General features: G+C 48.3%; 8 protein-coding genes across 8 annotated transcripts; 5 read left to right on the top strand and 3 right to left on the bottom strand.

Moving 5' to 3' along the window:
* Positions 1 to 760: 760 nt before the first annotated feature.
* Positions 761 to 2,062, bottom strand: N7455_005671 (NO-inducible flavohemoprotein; the record flags this gene model as incomplete). The annotated part of the gene is made up of 1 exon (XM_040961882.2): positions 761 to 2,062. The coding sequence occupies one exon, from the start codon at positions 2,060 to 2,062 to the stop codon at positions 761 to 763; it is 1,302 nt and encodes a 433-aa protein (XP_040807676.2).
* A 2,171-nt stretch (positions 2,063 to 4,233) lies between these two features.
* N7455_005670 (E2 SUMO-conjugating protein UBC9) lies at positions 4,234 to 4,982 on the top strand (the record flags this gene model as incomplete). Its single annotated transcript, XM_065605094.1, has 4 exons — positions 4,234 to 4,268; positions 4,360 to 4,520; positions 4,590 to 4,613; positions 4,729 to 4,982. 4 exons carry the CDS (start codon positions 4,234 to 4,236, stop codon positions 4,980 to 4,982), a joined length of 474 nt encoding a protein of 157 aa, XP_065461994.1.
* A 1,309-nt stretch (positions 4,983 to 6,291) lies between these two features.
* On the top strand, positions 6,292 to 8,814 carry N7455_005669 (asparagine synthetase B). The gene is made up of 9 exons (XM_040961876.2): positions 6,292 to 6,468; positions 6,541 to 6,591; positions 6,688 to 6,713; positions 6,788 to 6,814; positions 6,874 to 6,909; positions 6,972 to 7,120; positions 7,176 to 8,434; positions 8,498 to 8,602; positions 8,660 to 8,814. The coding sequence occupies exons 1-9, from the start codon at positions 6,443 to 6,445 to the stop codon at positions 8,700 to 8,702; spliced, it is 1,722 nt and encodes a 573-aa protein (XP_040807663.1). The 5' UTR covers positions 6,292 to 6,442; the 3' UTR covers positions 8,703 to 8,814.
* A 241-nt stretch (positions 8,815 to 9,055) lies between these two features.
* Positions 9,056 to 10,313, top strand: N7455_005668 (porin; the record flags this gene model as incomplete). Its single annotated transcript, XM_065605093.1, has 6 exons — positions 9,056 to 9,103; positions 9,162 to 9,195; positions 9,251 to 9,339; positions 9,398 to 9,428; positions 9,594 to 10,096; positions 10,164 to 10,313. 6 exons carry the CDS (start codon positions 9,056 to 9,058, stop codon positions 10,311 to 10,313), a joined length of 855 nt encoding a protein of 284 aa, XP_065461993.1.
* Positions 10,314 to 10,692: 379 nt separating this feature from the next.
* Positions 10,693 to 11,750, bottom strand: N7455_005667 (uncharacterized protein; the record flags this gene model as incomplete). Its single annotated transcript, XM_065605092.1, has 2 exons — positions 10,693 to 11,398; positions 11,500 to 11,750. 2 exons carry the CDS (start codon positions 11,748 to 11,750, stop codon positions 10,693 to 10,695), a joined length of 957 nt encoding a protein of 318 aa, XP_065461992.1.
* Positions 11,751 to 13,250: 1,500 nt separating this feature from the next.
* On the top strand, positions 13,251 to 14,501 carry N7455_005666 (uncharacterized protein; the record flags this gene model as incomplete). The annotated part of the gene is made up of 1 exon (XM_040961879.2): positions 13,251 to 14,501. The coding sequence occupies one exon, from the start codon at positions 13,251 to 13,253 to the stop codon at positions 14,499 to 14,501; it is 1,251 nt and encodes a 416-aa protein (XP_040807675.2).
* A 735-nt stretch (positions 14,502 to 15,236) lies between these two features.
* On the bottom strand, positions 15,237 to 17,074 carry N7455_005665 (uncharacterized protein; the record flags this gene model as incomplete). Its single annotated transcript, XM_040961885.2, has 2 exons — positions 15,237 to 16,265; positions 16,598 to 17,074. 2 exons carry the CDS (start codon positions 17,072 to 17,074, stop codon positions 15,237 to 15,239), a joined length of 1,506 nt encoding a protein of 501 aa, XP_040807682.2.
* Positions 17,075 to 17,364: 290 nt separating this feature from the next.
* Positions 17,365 to 19,061, top strand: N7455_005664 (methionine aminopeptidase 2; the record flags this gene model as incomplete). The annotated part of the gene is made up of 7 exons (XM_040961864.2): positions 17,365 to 17,404; positions 17,458 to 17,565; positions 17,672 to 18,273; positions 18,324 to 18,587; positions 18,645 to 18,806; positions 18,858 to 18,944; positions 19,005 to 19,061. The coding sequence occupies 7 exons, from the start codon at positions 17,365 to 17,367 to the stop codon at positions 19,059 to 19,061; spliced, it is 1,320 nt and encodes a 439-aa protein (XP_040807666.2).
* Position 19,062: the final 1 nt, after the last annotated feature.

Raw genomic sequence — 19,062 nt, 5'->3', positions numbered from 1 at the left:
TGTAGGTAAAGGCCATAAGTGGGATGTCTCTGGTTAGGGTAGAGTAGTGTAGTGACTCATTGAAAGAAAGAAATGCATTTGAAGTTGTAATGGGAGATGGGATAGCCGCGATTTGTATCAGGTAGGGTTGACCGGAAGTCCATAGCTTGCTGCTCTATATGAGTATTCCGATGGATATTATCAACCGCATAACAGTGACAAATGTAGATAGAAGTCATAAAAAAGACCACTACCTAGGTATATCATTATATTGAGTCGAGATCCATAATTCCCCAACCCAAGCTTATCCGCTACGCATATCAGACAGGCCTATTTTGCTGCTAAGGGTGAAAATCTAGGTAGAAACTAATCCGCTCAGCAAGAAGGAATTTGTATTCATTCACAAGTAGCAGAGGTATACTTCTAATTTCCAGTTGCATTTCATTGAAGCACTTCATCTCCCTAGGCCTGCTGGAAATATTGTAATCCAGTCTGCAACTCGTGAGACATATACCGGATAAAGATGCTCCTCCTTATTTCCTATCGTATGTGTATTTGTATATAGGCCCGCTCCGAGGCTAATGCGGATCGGGAATCGTCAGGATCGTGAGGAATGATGTCAAAATAATAGATGCATAGGTTAAGCCGAGCATTCAACATTTTAATTAACTATAACATCATAGGTAAAATACAGCGACTCTAACATACATATTCCACCGACATCCCCGTGGAACAATAAGATAGTAAATCCCCCGAACATTTGGGTGCATCTGTCGATCAATCAAGCACGCGGAGATCCAAATACCTCCATATGAATGCGCTTAGGGTCCACACCTAAAGCCTCCAGGTCCTTGCTTTGAGCACCCATGAACGGCTGAGGCCCGCAGATATAATAATCTGCATCCGGGATAATAGCCTTGTCTTTGAATTTGGTCAAATCCACCCGGCCTACGTGATCATAGTCTACCCCCGGCACGTCACTCTCAGTGGCGTCTTCATAGAAAACCATGCGACTAACTGACGGGTTTTCGGCGACGATCTGGATCAGATCATTCTTCATGGCATGAACGCGGCCATTACGTGCCGCATGGACGAAGACGACTCGCCGTGCTTGACCCTGCTGGTTGATGATGGTTTTCAACATAGACATCATGGGTGTGAGCCCCACCCCTCCACTGATGAGGACAGCAGGGGTAGTGGCATTAATGTCAAGAACGAAATCACCGAAAGGCATGCTCAATTCCAATTCCGAACCTTCCGGCAGCGATTCGTGAAGCACGTTCGAGATGTGGCCAGCCGGCTTCGAATCCTTTGCGAATTCTCGTTTGACGGAAATTCGGAAGTGATTTTTGTTTGGCACGTCAGATAGACTGTACTGACGGGGCTGGTAGACGCCTAGTTCGGGAACGTAGCAGCGCACGCTAACAAACTGCCCCGGCTGATAGGATGGCAGAGCATCCTTGTCCAACGGGGTGAGATAAAAGGACATGATTTCGTCACTCTCGAGCGTTTTCTTCGAGATATAGAACTTTCGCCATCCTTTCCACCCGCCGGGTGTATTCACACCTTGCTGGTAGAGACCTTGCTCAAAGTTGATAAAAATATCCGCGAGTTGCTGGTAAGCTGCCTTCCACGCATCGAGCACTTGCTCGTTAGCGGCGGGCCCGAGGACATCTTTGATTGCGGCGAGCAGGTGTTCACCGACGATAGGGTAGTGGGCAGGCATGACCCCTAAGCTAGCGTGTTTATGTCCGATGCGAGAAACGGCTGCGCTTAGGGCTTCGGGCTCGTCAATGTTAACCGCATATGCCCACACAGCATGTGCCAAAGCCGCTGGTTGCTCGCCAGTTTTTTGGTGAACGGTATTGAAGACATTCTTGAGTTCCGGATGTTTCTCTAGCAAGCGCTTATAAAAGAGTGTGGTGATCGTGACTCCATACTCTTGAAGGGCGGGAATGGTAGACTTCACAATCTGCTTTTGTTGTGCTGTGAGTCCCGTGAGTCCCCTTCGCGGCACCGAGGCATAAGCCCTTTGGGCTAGCGACTGGAGCACTGGACGCCGGAAAATACTTCGTGCGGACATATTGAGAGTGCCGCAGGCAAGACGTATTCCAAGAGGTTTAATTTGGGTTGGAAATCTTCAGGTTGTATCGGCTAGAGGTGTCATCGGAAGAACTCCTGGGGCCTTTTAACTTTATTTTTTAGCCAATCTATTAGTAAGTACAGGGATGAACTTTGGAAATACGTAGGAATAGAGTAGGTAAACTAGGACTAGATTCCGAAAGTATACATGCCAAGATCGGAGTCTAGTCCTTTTGTGGTATATGTTGAAAAATACGGTTTATTTTACCAGACCACAACCACATTTTTGATACATCTGTGCAATCCATAGCTTGGAAAAAAACCAATAAGATAATTTGGCTCCAGAGATCATGGAATAATTGATTTCTACTGGGTCAAGTAAACGTCATTCATCCATCCTATTTAGGTAGCTTAATTGACAACTCGTAGGCTGATTCGACCGCCAGCTTCTCCATCTATCTCCGCGGAGCATTATATACCGTAAGAGGTTGTAACCCGAATGAGTGACTCATGAATCATCATGCCAGGGGGGTTATGGTCATATTCCAAGCCCATGATACATATCGCTGATATGTAATGTTCATTCGAACTATATACCACGAGCCAGGCCTTTAATAAGTGAAATAATGCATTTAATACAAAATACAAGACATGGAAAAAGAAAGAAAGCAACATCTGGAATCAACTATGGAGAGCTGATATACCAACCATCTACCCCCAATATTTCTAGGTTGATTGTGCCGAGCACTTGCCGGAGGTCTCATCTTCATATTGTTCTCCGTAGCTAGCTTCCGCCTTCTTTTTGGCCTTGATTACGGGCTACTTACTATGTATTTCAACAACACAACTCCGCATGTCTAGCTACATCTTCATCAGCCTTCCAAACCGACCAACGCGATGCGCATTCACATATCTCCCATAAGGAATGCGTGCTGTCTGGGAAGCCTACGTTTGACGAGGCGATAGGTAAGGTCTACCGAGACGTTGACCTATCTATGCCTCAATATTCCGGACTTCCGTCCCCTGAAATTGATGATGCCTGGGCTGAATTAACGCGAGGTTTGTCTCTTCTCGAATACTTTGGAGCCTATTCGACCGCAAGGTAGCGACCTCAACTTACAAAATGGCGAAATTGTATAGGCGAGTTCCTAGTGATGACCGATGAAGCAGCGGCACCATACACACCATAGCTTAAAAAGCCTCCCCATGGACTATTACCACTTTGGGTGAGCTCTCTCGAAAACAGCTATATTCACCCGTGTCCTCAATCTAATATTCCTCTCTATTAGACCCGGCATGTTCCACTTCCTCTACTGCCTTAACGCAATCTGAATGGAACTCGATATGGACTTTATCCAAAAAATCCTCACCACAACGGCGAACTAGAAGAAGCTATCAAAAACTCCACGAATTTTCCAGACAATTGGGATCGAATTCACCGTGGTCATTACCTAGATCAACTACGGCAAGCTATCTAATTTACGCCAATACGCCGAGGAGAGACATAAATGTGGCACCATGTAACAGCACCAAATTCCTCGTAGTATTGTAGTATTTCTAGGCACCTGTATGCGCTCGATTTTTCTATGCAGCTCATGATACAGAACAGTAACTGTAATTTAAGAGTCTTACTCTTTCAGGGTGGCTTTGGTCGATTCAACTCGTATGAGTATAATAACATTGAAGTTTATAATTATCAAGTTGCTGAGAAGTGCAAGTGTATGGCTCTACATACCCAGTTAGAGAAGTCGAAGAACGATATGATATTGGGACCACCAAACAAAAATAGTAAATTCTATAGTCATACAGAAGACAGCAAAGAAAAAAAAAACACCCTACAGAACCAGTTTTAACGGTTATTCATGGCTAACAATAGAAGTGAGGCTCCTGGTAGGTTCCTGGACAAGTCCCGGTTCCCTATAGGTATTACATAAGCAGGCTCATTGTTCGCGTGGGGAGGTCAATTGCTATCACCTCCCCGGCTTTGACGATTGCCACTTTAAATCTTCCACTTATCACCTCACCTCTTTCTACCTCCTTCACTACCCATCACTAAACCACTCATCGTGTTTTGCAATTTATTTGAAACCAAGTTGCATCTTTCTGCTGCTTCATCTTCCTTCACCGCGAGTCAACCCGTTTCAGCTACTCACCCGCTGAACACCACCCGAGATGTCGTTGTGTCAGAACCGTCTCCAAGAAGAGCGGTAAGCATATTTTCTGTCCAGTAGATTCTGCGATTTTGCGCATCACTTGCGCTACACCCTTGGCCCTCACTAACCTCTGTGGATTTCATAGAAAGCAATGGCGTCGCGACCACCCATTTGGCTTTGTCGCAAAGCCGAAACGTGCCCCGCAGGGTGGCCTGGACCTGAAGAACTGGGAATGTGCTATTCCAGGGAAGGCTAACACTCTCTGGGAGGGTGGACTTTTCAAAATCGACTTGATTTTCCCCGATGGTGAGTGGTGCAATACATCCACGACTACTGAAGATCATTATACTAATCTAGGTATTTTCACGCTTCTAGAATACCCTACCAAGCCCCCCAAATGTACGTGTCTCTTTCGCTATATACTCATGTGGCAGCTCGCCAGAAGAGAGCTTCTGCTGGGAGCTGTCACTATGATCTCTCGTGCCAACATAACACTAATACAAGAACCGTCCAGGCAAATTCACGCCGGCACTTTTCCACCCTAATGTCTACCCTTCCGGAACGGTTTGCCTGTCAATTCTGAATGAGGAAGAGGGTTGGCGACCTGCCATCACTATTAAGCAGCTCTTGCTTGGCATCCAAGATCTCTTGGATGACCCAAACCCCGAGTCACCTGCACAGGCCGAGGCCTACAACCTCTTCAAGAAGGACCGTCCTCAATACGAACGTAGAGTTCGCATGGTTGTGAAGGAAAACCAGCCCAACTAGGAAACCAGCCCAACCAGGCTTTTGAGTTACCCAAGCGTAAACAGCGATGGCGCTGCATGGGTCATTTATTTTTATTTTTTTTCTCTTTTTCTTTTTCTCTCTCTTTCAGCATGGGATACCGGGGAGATTGAGGGAAGATTATGCATTTACTGTTTAACGAAGGGAGCAAGTTTTGCTGTTCTATCGCGAGCATGGCGTTTCTACATATCCCAATGGATGGCGTTTTCTGGGCTTAGGGTCATTCAGAAACAATGATACCACATACATGCTCCTTGCTGGGATGCTTAAGCTCGCCATGTATTGAGTGCAGGATGACTCTGGCAGAAGAAATTCAATGTTGTACTTATTTGCTCCTCTGCATAGATACAATCACCTGGGCAGCCAACACAACATCCATACCTCTGCGATGATGGAATGAACCCATGGTGGGTGGGTGTCTTCGGAAACTGCATTTAATTTGCATTTTTGAGTAACAAGACCCCAATATACATATTATACTTGATGAACCTGAACCTATATCGGCAAACCTTTCTCCATTTGGAATCCCAAAATTGTAGAGGCGGGTATTGAACATGCGCCATTTCTACCAATTCGGCAAGGGCTGCACCATAGACTCCAACACTGGAGGAATATAGGGTTCCAGGGCTGAAATATAGAATACAACTCGCTGCAGCCTGGCCTCTTCCACCATCTTAGCATTGTATGTAAAAAAAACTCAGGATGGTATGATCCCATTCTGTTTTTGAGGCCTAAAACAAGGGGCCGGAAGAGACATGTGAGTCTCTTATACCGATACAATGCTCATGGGTCTCACATAGATCTTCATGGTCTTAATATCGAGACGGGTGTGGCCTCACCTTTAGTGACTCATATCGTTTTAACGATCTCTAACCATGCTCTTAGAAGTAATCGACAGACATGCTTGTGGGGTGAGGCAAGGTTGTGATTCACACGGTATCGTTCTGATATCATTGACTAGACGTCCTCGTTTTTATATTATTATGAGTTTCCCTGAATGTAGATGGAGGGTACACTTCGTCAAGGAGAGGCTTGGCTAGGGCTATAGTTCATGGTGGGGGTATATTAATCACGTGACATTTTAATCGGCTCACTCTCCAGGGATCGCCCTGTCAGACTGAGATAGACTACAACATAATAATAAATGGTACGACCCGACAAAAGGAATCCGCTAATATAGGTACATATCTCGCCACAATAGTAAAAATCTTTAAGTTGATGCTAACTGGGCCAATTGTTCAGGGGCCGTTATCTTATCGGTGACTCAAAGACTTGCCGACATCGCCCCTCGCCCCGCCGGAAGGGCACCGGGGCAAAATTGAAAAAAATCGCCGTTCTAAGGTTCCCCATATAACCGGACAATTAGTCAATTCTACTCCGTTACCCTTCTTCTCTCTCCCGAATTGATCTTCATCTCTAACCACACTTCCCAATTGCCCATCATGTGTGGAATTTTCGCGTGCCACCAGTGCGTCATGCCCTATCCTAACTCCCCACCTCTAGTGGGATGTCGATTCGGGGAATACTAACTAGAGTATAGTCACCCCGATGTGCAAAAGTTCAAGCCTACCGCTTTGCGCATGGCCAAGGCGTGAGTATCCCCATTACTTCTTCAATTGTTGCAATCTACGATCTGCAATTCGCAATTCGCAATCTATAGAATTCTCGCTGACCTGTGTTCTCATAGTGTGCGCCATCGCGGTCCCGATTGGAGTGAGTCACAGCCCGAGTTGCAACATTGCGCGGTATAGGTGGGGATCATAGGGTTAACAAAAGTTCTCCAACAGGTGGAAACTTCTGCGCCGAGAGCACTAGTGAGTTAACACGCAATGATTTCGATGTCGGTGTTGGTATACTAACGCGTGATTCATAGTCCTGGCGCACGAGCGTCTGAGCATTGTTGGTGTTGGTATGTGGCCCCTGTGAACGACCAACAATTCGAAGATCGATTTGTTAACACTATCCTCTTAGACTCCGGTGCCCAGCCCCTCGTCAACGATGACAGCACCCTCGCCCTTGCCGTCAACGGTGAGATCTACAACCACCGCCTCATTCGCAAGAACCTTCGCCACAAGTACAACTTCAAGACACACTCTGATTGCGAAGTTATCATTCCCTTGGTACGTCAGGATATACCGGAATCGGAATTAGAGTCGAAATGCTGATATATACTAGTATGAGGAGTACGGCCTCGATGCCCCCAAGCACCTTGATGGCATGTTCTCTTGGGTTCTTTGGGATAAGAAGCAGGACCGTGTTGTTGCTGCCCGCGACCCCATTGGTATCACCAGCTTCTACCTCGGCCGGTCCTCGTCGACTCCCGGCGCCGTCTACTTTGCCTCTGAGCTCAAGTGTCTGCACCCCGTCTGTGACGATATCATTGCCTTCCCCCCCGGCCACATCTATGATTCCAAGACCGACTCCCTGACCCGCTACTTCGAGCCCAAGTGGTGGGACCCTGCCAACGTCCCCTCGACCCCTGTTGACTACAAGGTAGTCCGCCACAGCCTCGAGAAGGCCGTCCGCAAGCGTCTGATGGCCGAGGTTCCCTACGGTGTTCTGCTGTCTGGTGGTCTCGACTCCAGCTTGGTCGCGTCTATCGCCCAGCGCGAGACCCTCCGCATGGCCGAAGCTGCCCGCAACGCGCCCCAGAACGTCAACGCAGACGGTGAGTTGGTTGGAATTGACGACGAAAACGAGTTGTCGACCGTCACCACCTTCCAGCAGCTGCACTCATTCTCCATCGGTCTTCCCGGTGCCCCCGATACCGCCGCTGCCATTGAGGTCGCCAAGTTCCTCGGCACCAAGCACCACCCCTTCACCTTCACTGTTGAGGACGGCCTCGATTCCCTCTCCGACGTGATCTACCACCTCGAGACCTACGATGTCACCACCATCCGTGCCTCTACTCCCATGTACCTACTCTCCCGTAAGATCAAGGCCATGGGTGTCAAGATGGTTCTGAGTGGTGAGGGTTCCGACGAGATCTTCGGTGGCTACCTCTACTTCCACGCTGCCCCCAACAAGGAGGAGCTCCACAAGGAGACCGTCCGCCGCGTCAAGAACTTGCACTTGGCTGACTGCCTCCGTGCCAACAAGTCCACCTCCGCGTGGGGTCTTGAGGCCCGTGTTCCTTTCCTCGACAAGGAGTTCCTCGAGACCTGCATGGGTGTCGATCCCCAGGACAAGATGATCACCCCCGAGCGTATCGAGAAGCACATGCTGCGCAAGGCCTTCGACACCACCGATGAGCCTGAGACCGCTGCCTACTTGCCCGACAAGATCCTCTGGCGCCAGAAGGAGCAGTTCAGCGATGGTGTTGGCTACAGCTGGATTGATGGCCTCAAGGATGAGGCCGAGCGCCAGGTCACCGACGAGATGATGAAGAACCCTAAGCCCGAATGGGGCTCTGACGTTCCCGACACCAAGGAGGCGTATGTTTCCCACCTTTTTTTCTTCCAATTTAAAGTACTGTTGAAAACTAACCTAGGGTATAGATACTGGTACCGCACCATGTTCGATGAGCACTTCCCTCCTTACTGTGCCGGCACTGTCGAGCGCTGGACCCCTACCTGGTCCAAGCAGAGCGACCCCAGTGGAAGGTGAGTTATACTTATTTATTCCCTATTTGATTCATCTTCTCTAACCATCCTTTGCAGAGCCATCGCCATCCACAACCAGAAGTATGACAAGTCGGAGTAAAAAGTCTTGAGAGTATAAACAAAAGGATGTGAACTTTTCTGATTTAGCATTTTCTTTGGGGATATAGCACCGGATTAGATTGTACATATACCCTTCTGGTATATAGACGGTATAATGTTATAATCTCAATATTTTTCTTATGTATTTTCCTAAACACGTGACCTGACCTGCCCAAACATTACCGGCGGGCTTTCCCGGCAGCCGGGCAACCGCCAATCACCGCCCTCCCACTAACCCGTGCTAAGCCCCTAGGTTCCCCCAACATCATCACAACTCTTCTTTCCCTTCCTCTCTCTTCATCTTTTCATAAAACCTCTTCCTCCTCCATCTTTAATTAGACTACTCTCGTCAATATGTCTGCCCCTGCTGCTTTCTCCGATATCGCCAAGGCGACCAACGATGTACGCACAACTGTTGGGAACAAAACTCAGAACCTTGGCTAATACTTCATCCCAATAGCTCCTGAACAAGGATTTCTACCACGGCGCCGCCGGTTTGTTTATCCACACCACTTATCGAAGATTCAATAGCTGATCAAAAGCTCTTAGCCAACCTTGAGGTTAAGTCCAAGGCCCCCAACGGTGTCACCTTCACCGTTAAGGGCAAGTCTGCCCACGAGGGCCCCATTGCTGGCCAGGTTCGTTGAATATCTTCTCCAAATACACCCTGCAGATTGCTAACTAGTGCGCCAACAGCTCGAGGCCAAATACGTTGATGCGCCCACTGGTAAAGGCCCCTTCCACAAAAAACCTCCCGATCCCGGCGCGCACAAATCCCGTCTCATGCCATTGATGTTCGGATGCGGTATTCCAATCGCGCGCCGGGTGAACATATTTATTTTTTCGGATGCGAAGGTGCACAGGATTAGGCTAATATGCTCACCCCGATCAGGCCTCACCCTCACCCAGGCTTGGACCACCGCCAACGCTCTCGACACCAAGCTCGAGCTCGACAACAACATCGCCAAGGGCCTCAAGGCTGAGATCCTCACCCAGTACCAGCCCGCTAAGCAGTCCAAGGGTGCCAAGCTCAACCTGTACTTCAAGCAGCCCAACCTGAACGCTCGTGCCTTCTTCGATCTCCTCAACGGCCCCTCCGCCAACTTCGACGCCGTTCTCGGCCACGAGGGCTTCCTCGTCGGTGCTGAGGGTGGTTACGATGTCAACAAGGCCGCCATCACCAAGTACTCCGCTGCCGTCGGTTACAGCGTTGCCCAGTACTCCGCTGCCATCACCGCCAGCAACAACCTGTCCCTCTTCTCCGCCAGCTACTACCACCGCGTCAACGCTCAGGTTGAGGCCGGTGCCAAGGCTTCTTGGGACTCCACCTCCGGTAACGCCGTCGGCCTCGAGGTCGCCAGCAAGTACCGCCTCGACCCCTCTTCCTTCGCCAAGGTTCGTTTAAAGTGTTTATATGCCTATTGTGAATCACGACTAATCGCGCAATTTTCTCGCAATATAGGCTAAGATCAACGACCGTGGTATTGCCGCTCTGGCTTACAACGTCCTGCTCCGCCCTGGTGTCACCCTCGGCCTCGGTGCCTCCTTCGATACCCAGAACCTGAACCAGGCTGCCCACAAGGTCGGCGCCAGCTTCACCTTCGAGGCTTAAGCGTCTGGATCTCAAGCCTTCCAGGAACCTGACAGATGACCTACCATCTTTTAGGAAGACTTTTGTAAACTTCAGTTATTAGTTCACTTGTCTTGCTGATTCACCAGAACGATGATTATGGTGGGGGTTACGTCCAAGATAATAACCATGTGTGTGTGTTTCGTAGATCTTTCTGCTCGATCACTTCTGTATATCAAATCCAACTTTTCCTTTGTTGATTAATCCGATCGATTCATACGATCTAGAGCACTACGAGGTGTGCTTGTAGCCATGCAAGAGTAGGAGTACATCAACCAGCAATGTATTTGGACTATGTATACACCAAGAAACTACACGTATCTAAGAATGTATACTTTCGAAACATTAATAAACAACTCCATCAAGAAGACAAAGTCTCCCTCTGCTTCCTCGTCTTCCTCCCATCAACAACCTTAGGAACCGCCCGCCAAAGATCCACGACAACAAGCATAACAATCAAACACCCAGAACAAAGAAAGAACCTCGAAACCGTCTGATCAACGCCAGGCTCACGCTCAACCCGATCCTCATCAATCCTCCTAGCCTCCCTCCTCCTCTCCCTCCTCCTCCGATCCTCCGCCTCCTGCGTTCGGAAATGACCCCGAGCATTAAAATGATTCAACGGATTCCGTCGAATAAACCCCTCCCAATCCTCCGGATCAGCATGTTTAGTCCCAGCACCAGCGCCAGCGCCAGTCCCGAACTCCGATCCCATCCCAGCACCAGCCGCGAAACCCTGCGCCTGTCTTCCCGTAGTACCATACCCACCCTGTTCATAGAAACTAGGCGGCGGACCATGGAACGCCGAGCGCCGCTTGCTCAGCCCGCTGGCAGGTCGCGACCCGGCGTAGCTGCTGTGGCTGCCCATCGGGTGTTGGTGGCTGTGGCTTTGGCCTGGGGAGGCGTGTTGAGTGACGTGGAAGCCGTGGTCGCGGTCGTAGACTGCGCGCTTTGAGACGTTGCCGAGGACATTGTAGGCGGCGGAAATGCGGGCGAAGCGTTGGCTTGCGTTTGGGTCTGTGCGGTTGCGGTCTGGGTGGTGGCGCATTGAGAGGGCGTAGAATTGTCTAGTGGTTGTGTAAGTATTAGGAATATATATATATGTAATATGTGGGATTGGATGTGGAGGGGTGGAGAGGGGGGTTGTTGGGTGTGGGTGTAAGTGTACTTCTTTATCTCCGCTGCTGACGCGGTTATAGGGAGGTCGAGGATTTCGTAGAAGTTTTGTTCGCGGGCTCGGGATGGGTTGCTGGTTGAGAAGAGGGATATATTTGGTCTTGAGAGCTGCTGTGGTTGTTGTTGGCGTGTGTGTAGTTGTGGTCGGAGGGGTTGGGTTGAGATGCTCCGGTAGGTTGAAGGGGAGGGGGAGAGGGTCGCGCGTGGCAAGAGGAGGATTGCTGTTACTCGAGACGGAGGCATTGTTGTATATTTAGAGGGTGTCACATCGAAGTAAGTAGAGAAATAGGATCCTGAGTAGGAGGTGGGGGGAAGGGTGGAAGAGATAGAAAGAGAGGGAGGGAGTAGCGGAAGAAGATCGGAGGTGAAGATCGGAGTGGCGTCACTGCGGTTCGAGGTTGATCGACTCTACATGTTCACCGAGTATTCATTACTGGCTATTGGTATACTCTGAAGTATAGTATCAATCTATATGGTCTCTCTTGTCTCTCCAAATACCACATTTAATATAATTTACACTCACGTGGGCAGTTACAATCGCCATAACTCTAGCTGATGATCAGATTAGATAAGAGATCCTAGGTTATGCCATTTCGGGCATCAACCTTCCGGTGGACTGCTTGATCCAATGAGAACACTCCTTGGCTAGCTTGGGATACCCAAGGATCCACATATCGTGAGATTGTAGTTTCTTTCATTGCTGCTTTTTATCAAGATGCGAGATTTGAGGCCTTTTATGGTGGTCAAGCGACGGCTAGACCGATGGTTTTCGATGAGATCCGAGGACCTAATTTCGGCCGAAAGCTTGCGATGATCAGTGCCTCAGGGATAGGGGTATGAGCAGTATAGAAGTGGGATTGATATAAAGGAAACTCGGAGTTGGCTTTCTGGCGCCACCGATGGTCCAAATGCCGAGAATGTTGATGTCAAGGATATGTCAAGTATACCTCAAGCGCTTCGGGAATCGTAGTGAAGTTAACAAATATACGGCGTAACCCGACAGGTAGAACAACCGTATCACACATATGTCCGGGCCTTCTATTCAAAACAATAATCAGCACCTCTACACCTTGCTTATCCTTATGTCTCATATTCGCATCAAATTTCCAACAGCGCTTACAGCACTGGGCGAGAGAGCCCCAGCATGTCAAGGATCTCTGTCCTGAAACAGTCCCTAAATTGAGATTTTCATTAATGAAATTACATTATCACCGTCGTGGGCAATTTCTTAGGCTTGAAAATCCGGTTGCGCCGAAATATTGACTACTTACGGGCTTAAAGGGATTCCACTCAGGACAATATCCACACTTTCCAAATATCTGAAGCTTCTACTTGGAAACGTACAATATGAAATATCCGGGGCTTTGTGCCTGTAGGTATGCCTTTGTACTCGCTAGTGCCCGCAAATAGACAATGGAACACCAAGGCTTCTTTTACATATATAGTTATTGTTATACCCTTTGTGACTAAATTTGGGGTCTGGATCAAAGAGCCTCCACACGAAGAACTAGACGCCGACTTGAAACACTTGCTTCATTCAATATAGAACACAATACAAAGCAGATGCCCAGAGTGTCTGTATAAATCCTCTCATTCCCCGTCACTTAGATTGAGATCCTAGTAACCGCCTGGTATTCAAATAAAACAGCCCAACCTAAAGTGATAGACTGATTTGGTTCAATCTTTGGTCTCTAAAACACGCACCCCTCTTTCTCAACAATCGAACTCGAACTACATCAAAACATGATGACTCTTTCAGAGCTTCCTAATGAGATGCTACTGGAGATTTCCGGTCACCTCGACTATCCAGACCTCAATGCATTCACACAGGTCAACCACCACTTCCATGCATTGTCAAACAGGGGTCTTTACAGAGCTATTGCCAAAGATTCACCTGGGAAAGCGATAGCATGGGTGGCCGAAAAAGGGAAGGAAACTAGTGCGCGGAAACTGTTGCAGATGTGCGGCTTGAAGATATTGGACGACCTCGTCTTTGAGGGCCAAGAACCAATAGTGATCGCTGCATCGAATGGGCACACCAATCTTGTCGAATTATTTTTGCCGCATTGCATTCAACATGACAGCGAAAAAGAAGGAGAAGATCTATTCAAAAGAGCACTTACTGTTGCAATCCCAGAAAAGCACGTTGCAGTAGTCAAACTGCTCCTCAAACATAAGACTGATTTCAAAACCAACCACGAAGGCAGACATCCTGCGATTCCTTTATGCAAAGCAGTCGAAATGGGACATGTATCAATTGTGAAGCTTTTCCTTGAACATAATTACTGCAACCTCGATACATATGACCTGGATGGCATGACGCCTCTAGCTCTCGCTGCTGCTACGAAAGCATCATCCGCAAATCTGGAAATTGCCCAATTCTTGGTAGAGGCTGGTGCAGATTTATATAAAGATGATAACCTGTTACTCAAAGCCGCAAAATCAGACAACCTGCCGGTGATGAAGCTCCTTTTAGCGAATAACCTTTGTTGGTGGCGATTGGAATGGTCCGAAGTCTTACTTGAGTTCTCTCGACCGAGACGGCAAAACCACGAGATGGGGTCAGTACTTCTAAGCTGGATTGATGTAGATCGCATATTGAAGACCAGTAACATTCAACGTTGCTATCTCTTGAGAGGAGCGATTGCCAATCGTCTTGACGATCTGTTAGAAAAGATATTGGATAAGTCGGCCGTCCTAGATGAAGACCACAAGGCAAACCGAAAAGGAATTTATTTGTGTCCTTTAAGTCTGGCTGTCTGCTATGGTCGACCTAGGGCTGTCAAGCTCTTACTCGACCACGGCGCCGACCCTAGTGGCGAAGGCGATTGTCGACCGGTACAGTGTGCTCTCGAGAAAGGGAAGGATACAATGGCGAGGCTGCTATTTGACAAAGGAGCGATATTTGATCCGGAAAAGTGTCGTGGGTCGGCCGAATACCGTCAATTAATGAAGCTACGTATGGCTCAAGTGCAAAGGAAACGTATTGATTAAGACCCAAAGTTACATGTATCTATGTGATATGGGAAATGTATATAGTATGGAAACACACATTTACTTAGTTTTCACATACACTTCACTTCAGGCTATGGATTTATATCAAACGTAGAAATATCTCTTGCACAAAGTATGCTTCTTTTGCCGCCTTCGTATACACCTAAAAAGACCAATAAGAAGACATGACAAGGCCGCATAAGCGGCCGACTATTCTGTCTGCCTCATAGTCTGACTTACTAGCTAGTTAATTTGGGATTCATGTTCTTAGGCCTATTCAGGATTTTTATTTGATAGAAGTAGAAGAACGCTTGAACAAACCCTGCTAACAAGCTACATACATACCTAAGTACCCAACTCAACGATTCGGTAGGACAAGGGTAAACCTTACGCCAATGATGATTCCAGAGGGTCTTTTGTATGATCAAAGAAGGTTTCTTCCTGGCCCAAAGAGTGTCATGAGAATCGTCATAAGGCGCCGTCGCTGCCAATATATGAGACTTGATTGTACCGATCGGAACGTTTTGATCAACATATTCCAGCATCATCTTGACCGCTTCAATATCATTTCTTCTTGCGCCGGCAACCACGGTCAAGGGAGACTTCCCACTTCTGTTCAAGAAAAGCGGATCGGCCCCTTTCTCCAATAGAAGCTTTGTTGCCAGTACTTCGCTGTCGGTAGTTCGGTCAAAGCATTGGTGTAGTTGCTCAGACTCATCCTCGTATACCTGGTTGTTAGTTATTCTCCCGACGAAAGATCTTAGTAATGAGAACATTTTGTCCAGCTACTCCCAAGACCGTGCAGAACCAAGGCGTATGATTGCAAGAGCCAGTTGGCTGGTTAAGCTGTGCACCTCGTTCTAGCAAAAGATCAACCGCAGCTTCCGCAGCATTTCGATCTTTCGCCTGAGCAGCGAGAGTGAGAAGTGTGCCACCTCGATTTTCATCAAGATGCAATGACAGGCCGAGTGTGCCATGCTCTAAACTAGGCATATCAAGACCAAAACCTGCATCCAAAAATATCCTCAAGATAGGCACACTAGCTAGCAGAGCAGCACAGGCGAATGCGCGTAAGTGTCCAGCGTAATCCGGTTGTAGCTGTACTCCACGCTCGAGGAGTAGCCTGAAGACGGCTTCTCCTCCTAAGACTGCAAGCTGGATCGACAGGCCATCACCTAAGAACGTAATATCCTCAATTGATGGGCCAGAAGTCTCAAACAGCATTTGGAAGATTTCCAATTTTCCAAGATAAAGTGCTCTGTTTAAACGATCATTCCCATGTTGTGACGCAAAAACGACATCTAAGCCCTCGTTAATGAGGTACTTTACGACATCATCGTGGTCTCGGTCAAGCGCGAGAATCATTGAAGGAGGACACTCATCGGGGTCCCAGTTTCCATCTGTGTCTTTCTCTACAATGTTTGCGGGATAAGTCACGGCGTCATCAAGAGATGCGCCCCATCCAAGCAACACCTCTATTATTCGGATATGACCAGATACCACAGCCAGACTCATAATATCTCTATGATAATTGACACAAGTCCAGTCCCTGAGGACAGATGTGTCCGTTAATAGTAGTCTCTCCGTCAGATCCTCGAAGCCGCCAGCCACGGCGCCACACAGAAGCTTAGATCGTGCACCTCTGCCAAAGTTGATTGTGTGGTCTAAATCAATCTTGCTCAGGAGGAAAGACGCCAAGCTTGTGTGCTGTCCGGCTATTTCATCAACCATGTCCAGAATGACCTCGGTATCAAAAGCAATTCCCTGTTCAAAAGCGTAACGGATGAACGGCTCATTTCCGGTTTCCAAGGCGAGTGAGAATGGAGAACTCAGTGCTCCATTCAGGACGTGTCATCAACTAAAAGATGGACGATTTCCATAGTCGTGCTTGTAGCAGGAGCTGCGGCAACATATCACAAAGGAGCCTTCCCAGACTGGCACATAATATTGGGATCACAACCTCCTGCAAGCAGAAGTTTGATGATGGGAATATGCCTCTTCGTGACCGCCAAACATAATGATAGGTGGCACCATTTTCTTTTCCGGGGTGGTTCCACGCAGCGTTCGATAAATCCACGTTCAATTAAGAGACTGACAACCGAGGTATGACCCTCTAGCACTGCGGCGGATAATGGGTTCGCGAATAAAACAAGGTAATCAAGATTAATGCGGAGGAAGGAGGCGTAATTGTTGATCGCTAGAGTCGGGTCTCTCCCATGGTCGAGGAATATTCGGACAACATCAACATGACCATACTTTGCGGCTATTGTCATAGGATCATCCCTCTGGCCACACCAGGCGGTGTACCGCTTGGTCGAATCATCCTTGGTTGTCGAATCATTAAACCATGCACCTGCGTCTAGCAGTTTGCGAACACATATTTCCTTCCCATTCGCTGCGGCCCATACCAGAGATTGGAGAGACTGCTCCGTCTTGAGAAATTCGTCGACTCTGTCCTTTAACAAAATACACAGAAGGGGATGACATTGATAGAGGGAGCCGAGATAGGAGACGAATTCTAGATACGAAGATACCTCGAGTAGCAGTTCAACGGGGAGTTGAAGTAGCGACATGGCTTAGCAGAAATAGTAGACAATAGTAGACAACGTGAACGGGAGATGTTGGATAACTTCTGTCTTCCATAATATTAGGCGTCTGACTCACGTATAAACTTCATGGTTGTCATGATGAGGGCAAGTTGTCGTAGTTGATACAACAATATAGGTCTATAATAGGTCTAGTAACATTTCGCCAAGGAAATCTCCAAGAACTCGCCTTATCTTATCAGCAAAAATCTTTCCCCGACATCCGACATTCCCCTCTTTTGCCTTTGAACATAACTTGTTTAATTGCCACATTCAATATGGCAGCTCAGACTACGGAGAAGTCGGATCAGTTGGACCGTAAGATTCCCAAATTTTCTGTTCGCTTCTCTGTATGACTGACCAGATCTCAGTGAACGTCCAAGCCGCCCCCACGGCAGACCAGGTTCCCGCTGAAGCGGAGGAGGACTCGGACGACGCCCAAGACGGCGAGGGTGCTGCAGAGGCTGGAGCTGCTGGAGGTAAGTTTAGTTGAGGCTTATTTCCGTGACTGCGCCTCTAGAACCCCACCGCACCCCCGCCCCACAGAAGTCGGCCGGATTGAACTAACAGCGGGGTCAACTTTAGCCGACAAAAAGAAGAAGAAGAAGAAGCCCAAGAAGAAGAGCAAGAAGAAGGGCGGTGCCAAGGTTCAAAGCGAGCCACCGCGTGTCCCTGTGTCCAACCTCTTCCCCAACGGCCAATACCCCGAGGGTGAGATCGTCGAATACCTAAACGACAATGCGTACCGTACCACCGATGAAGAGAAACGATACCTTGATCGCATGAACAATGACTTCCTGCAAGAGTACCGCCAAGGTGCTGAGGTTCACCGTCAAGTCCGCCAGTATGCGCAGAAGAACATCAAGCCCGGCCAGACTTTGACTGAGATCGCGGAGGGTATCGAGGATTCAGTGCGCGCTCTGACAGGTCACTCAGGTCTGGAGGAGGGTGACAACATCAAGGGCGGCATGGGCTTCCCTTGCGGTTTGAGCATCAACCACTGTGCTGCGCATTATACCCCGAACGCCGGCAACAAAATGGTTCTGAACGAGGGAGATGTCATGAAGGTCGATTTCGGTGCTCAGCTTAACGGCCGCATTGTGGACAGTGCTTTCACCATGACTTTCGACCCGGTATATGATCCTCTTCTCGCCGCTGTCAAGGACGCCACCAACACCGGTATCCGGGTAAGTCTTCCCACTCTTCTTCGATTCAAGCAGAGCTAATGGGTTTTTAGGAAGCGGGAATTGATGTCCGTATGAGTGATATCGGTGCTGCCGTTCAAGAAGCTATGGAGAGTTACGAAGTTGAGATCAATGGCACGATGCACCCCGTCAAGTGTATCCGCAACTTGAACGGCCACAACATTGACCAGCACGTCATCCACGGTGGCAAGAGTGTGCCTATTGTCAAGAGCACCGATCAGACCAAGATGGAAGAGGGTGAAGTTTTCGCCATTGAGACTTTCGGTAGTACCGGTAAAGGTTATGTGCGAGAGGAAGTAAGTTTATACTGTTACTGGACTGAGAATCGAGAACCAAAGCTAACATGACACTAGATGGAAACATCCCACTACGCCCTCGCCTCCGACGCTCCTAACGTTCCCCTGCGTCTTTCCTCCGCTAAGAACTTGTTGAATCTGATCAACAAGAACTTTGGCACTCTTCCCTTCTGTCGCCGGTACATTGACCGCCTGGGTCAGGACAAGTACCTTTTGGGCGTAAGTTAACGGTGGAGTTTATTTGTGAGACACTGAAGCTAACGAATATAGTTGAACAACTTGGTTTCTTCTGGAATTGTCCAGGATTATCCCCCTCTTTGCGATATCAAGGGCTCATACACTGCCCAATATGAACATGTATGTTTCTATTTTGGGGTTTTCTCCACTTTGGGCTGTTTACTGACTTGTTTTTCTTAGACAATTGTGTTGCGCCCGAATGTGAAGGAGGTTATTAGTCGTGGTGACGACTACTGAT

The sequence above is a fragment of the Penicillium solitum genome (assembly GCF_028829755.1).
Source record: "Penicillium solitum strain IBT 25940 chromosome Unknown utg000003l_segment0_segment0, whole genome shotgun sequence".
Lineage (NCBI taxonomy): Eukaryota > Fungi > Ascomycota > Eurotiomycetes > Eurotiales > Aspergillaceae > Penicillium > Penicillium solitum.
Note: the sequence above shows the minus strand (reverse complement) of the source record. Positions and strands in the feature narration are given on the sequence as shown.

Coding starts and splice junctions, on each gene's coding strand:
- N7455_005669 (XM_040961876.2), top strand. CDS start 6,443: ATGTGTGGAATTTTCGCGTGCCACCA. Junction 6,592..6,687: donor GCTTTGCGCATGGCCAAGGC/GTGAGTATCCCC, acceptor GTGTTCTCATAG/TGTGCGCCATCGCGGTCCCG. Junction 7,121..7,175: donor GCGAAGTTATCATTCCCTTG/GTACGTCAGGAT, acceptor GATATATACTAG/TATGAGGAGTACGGCCTCGA.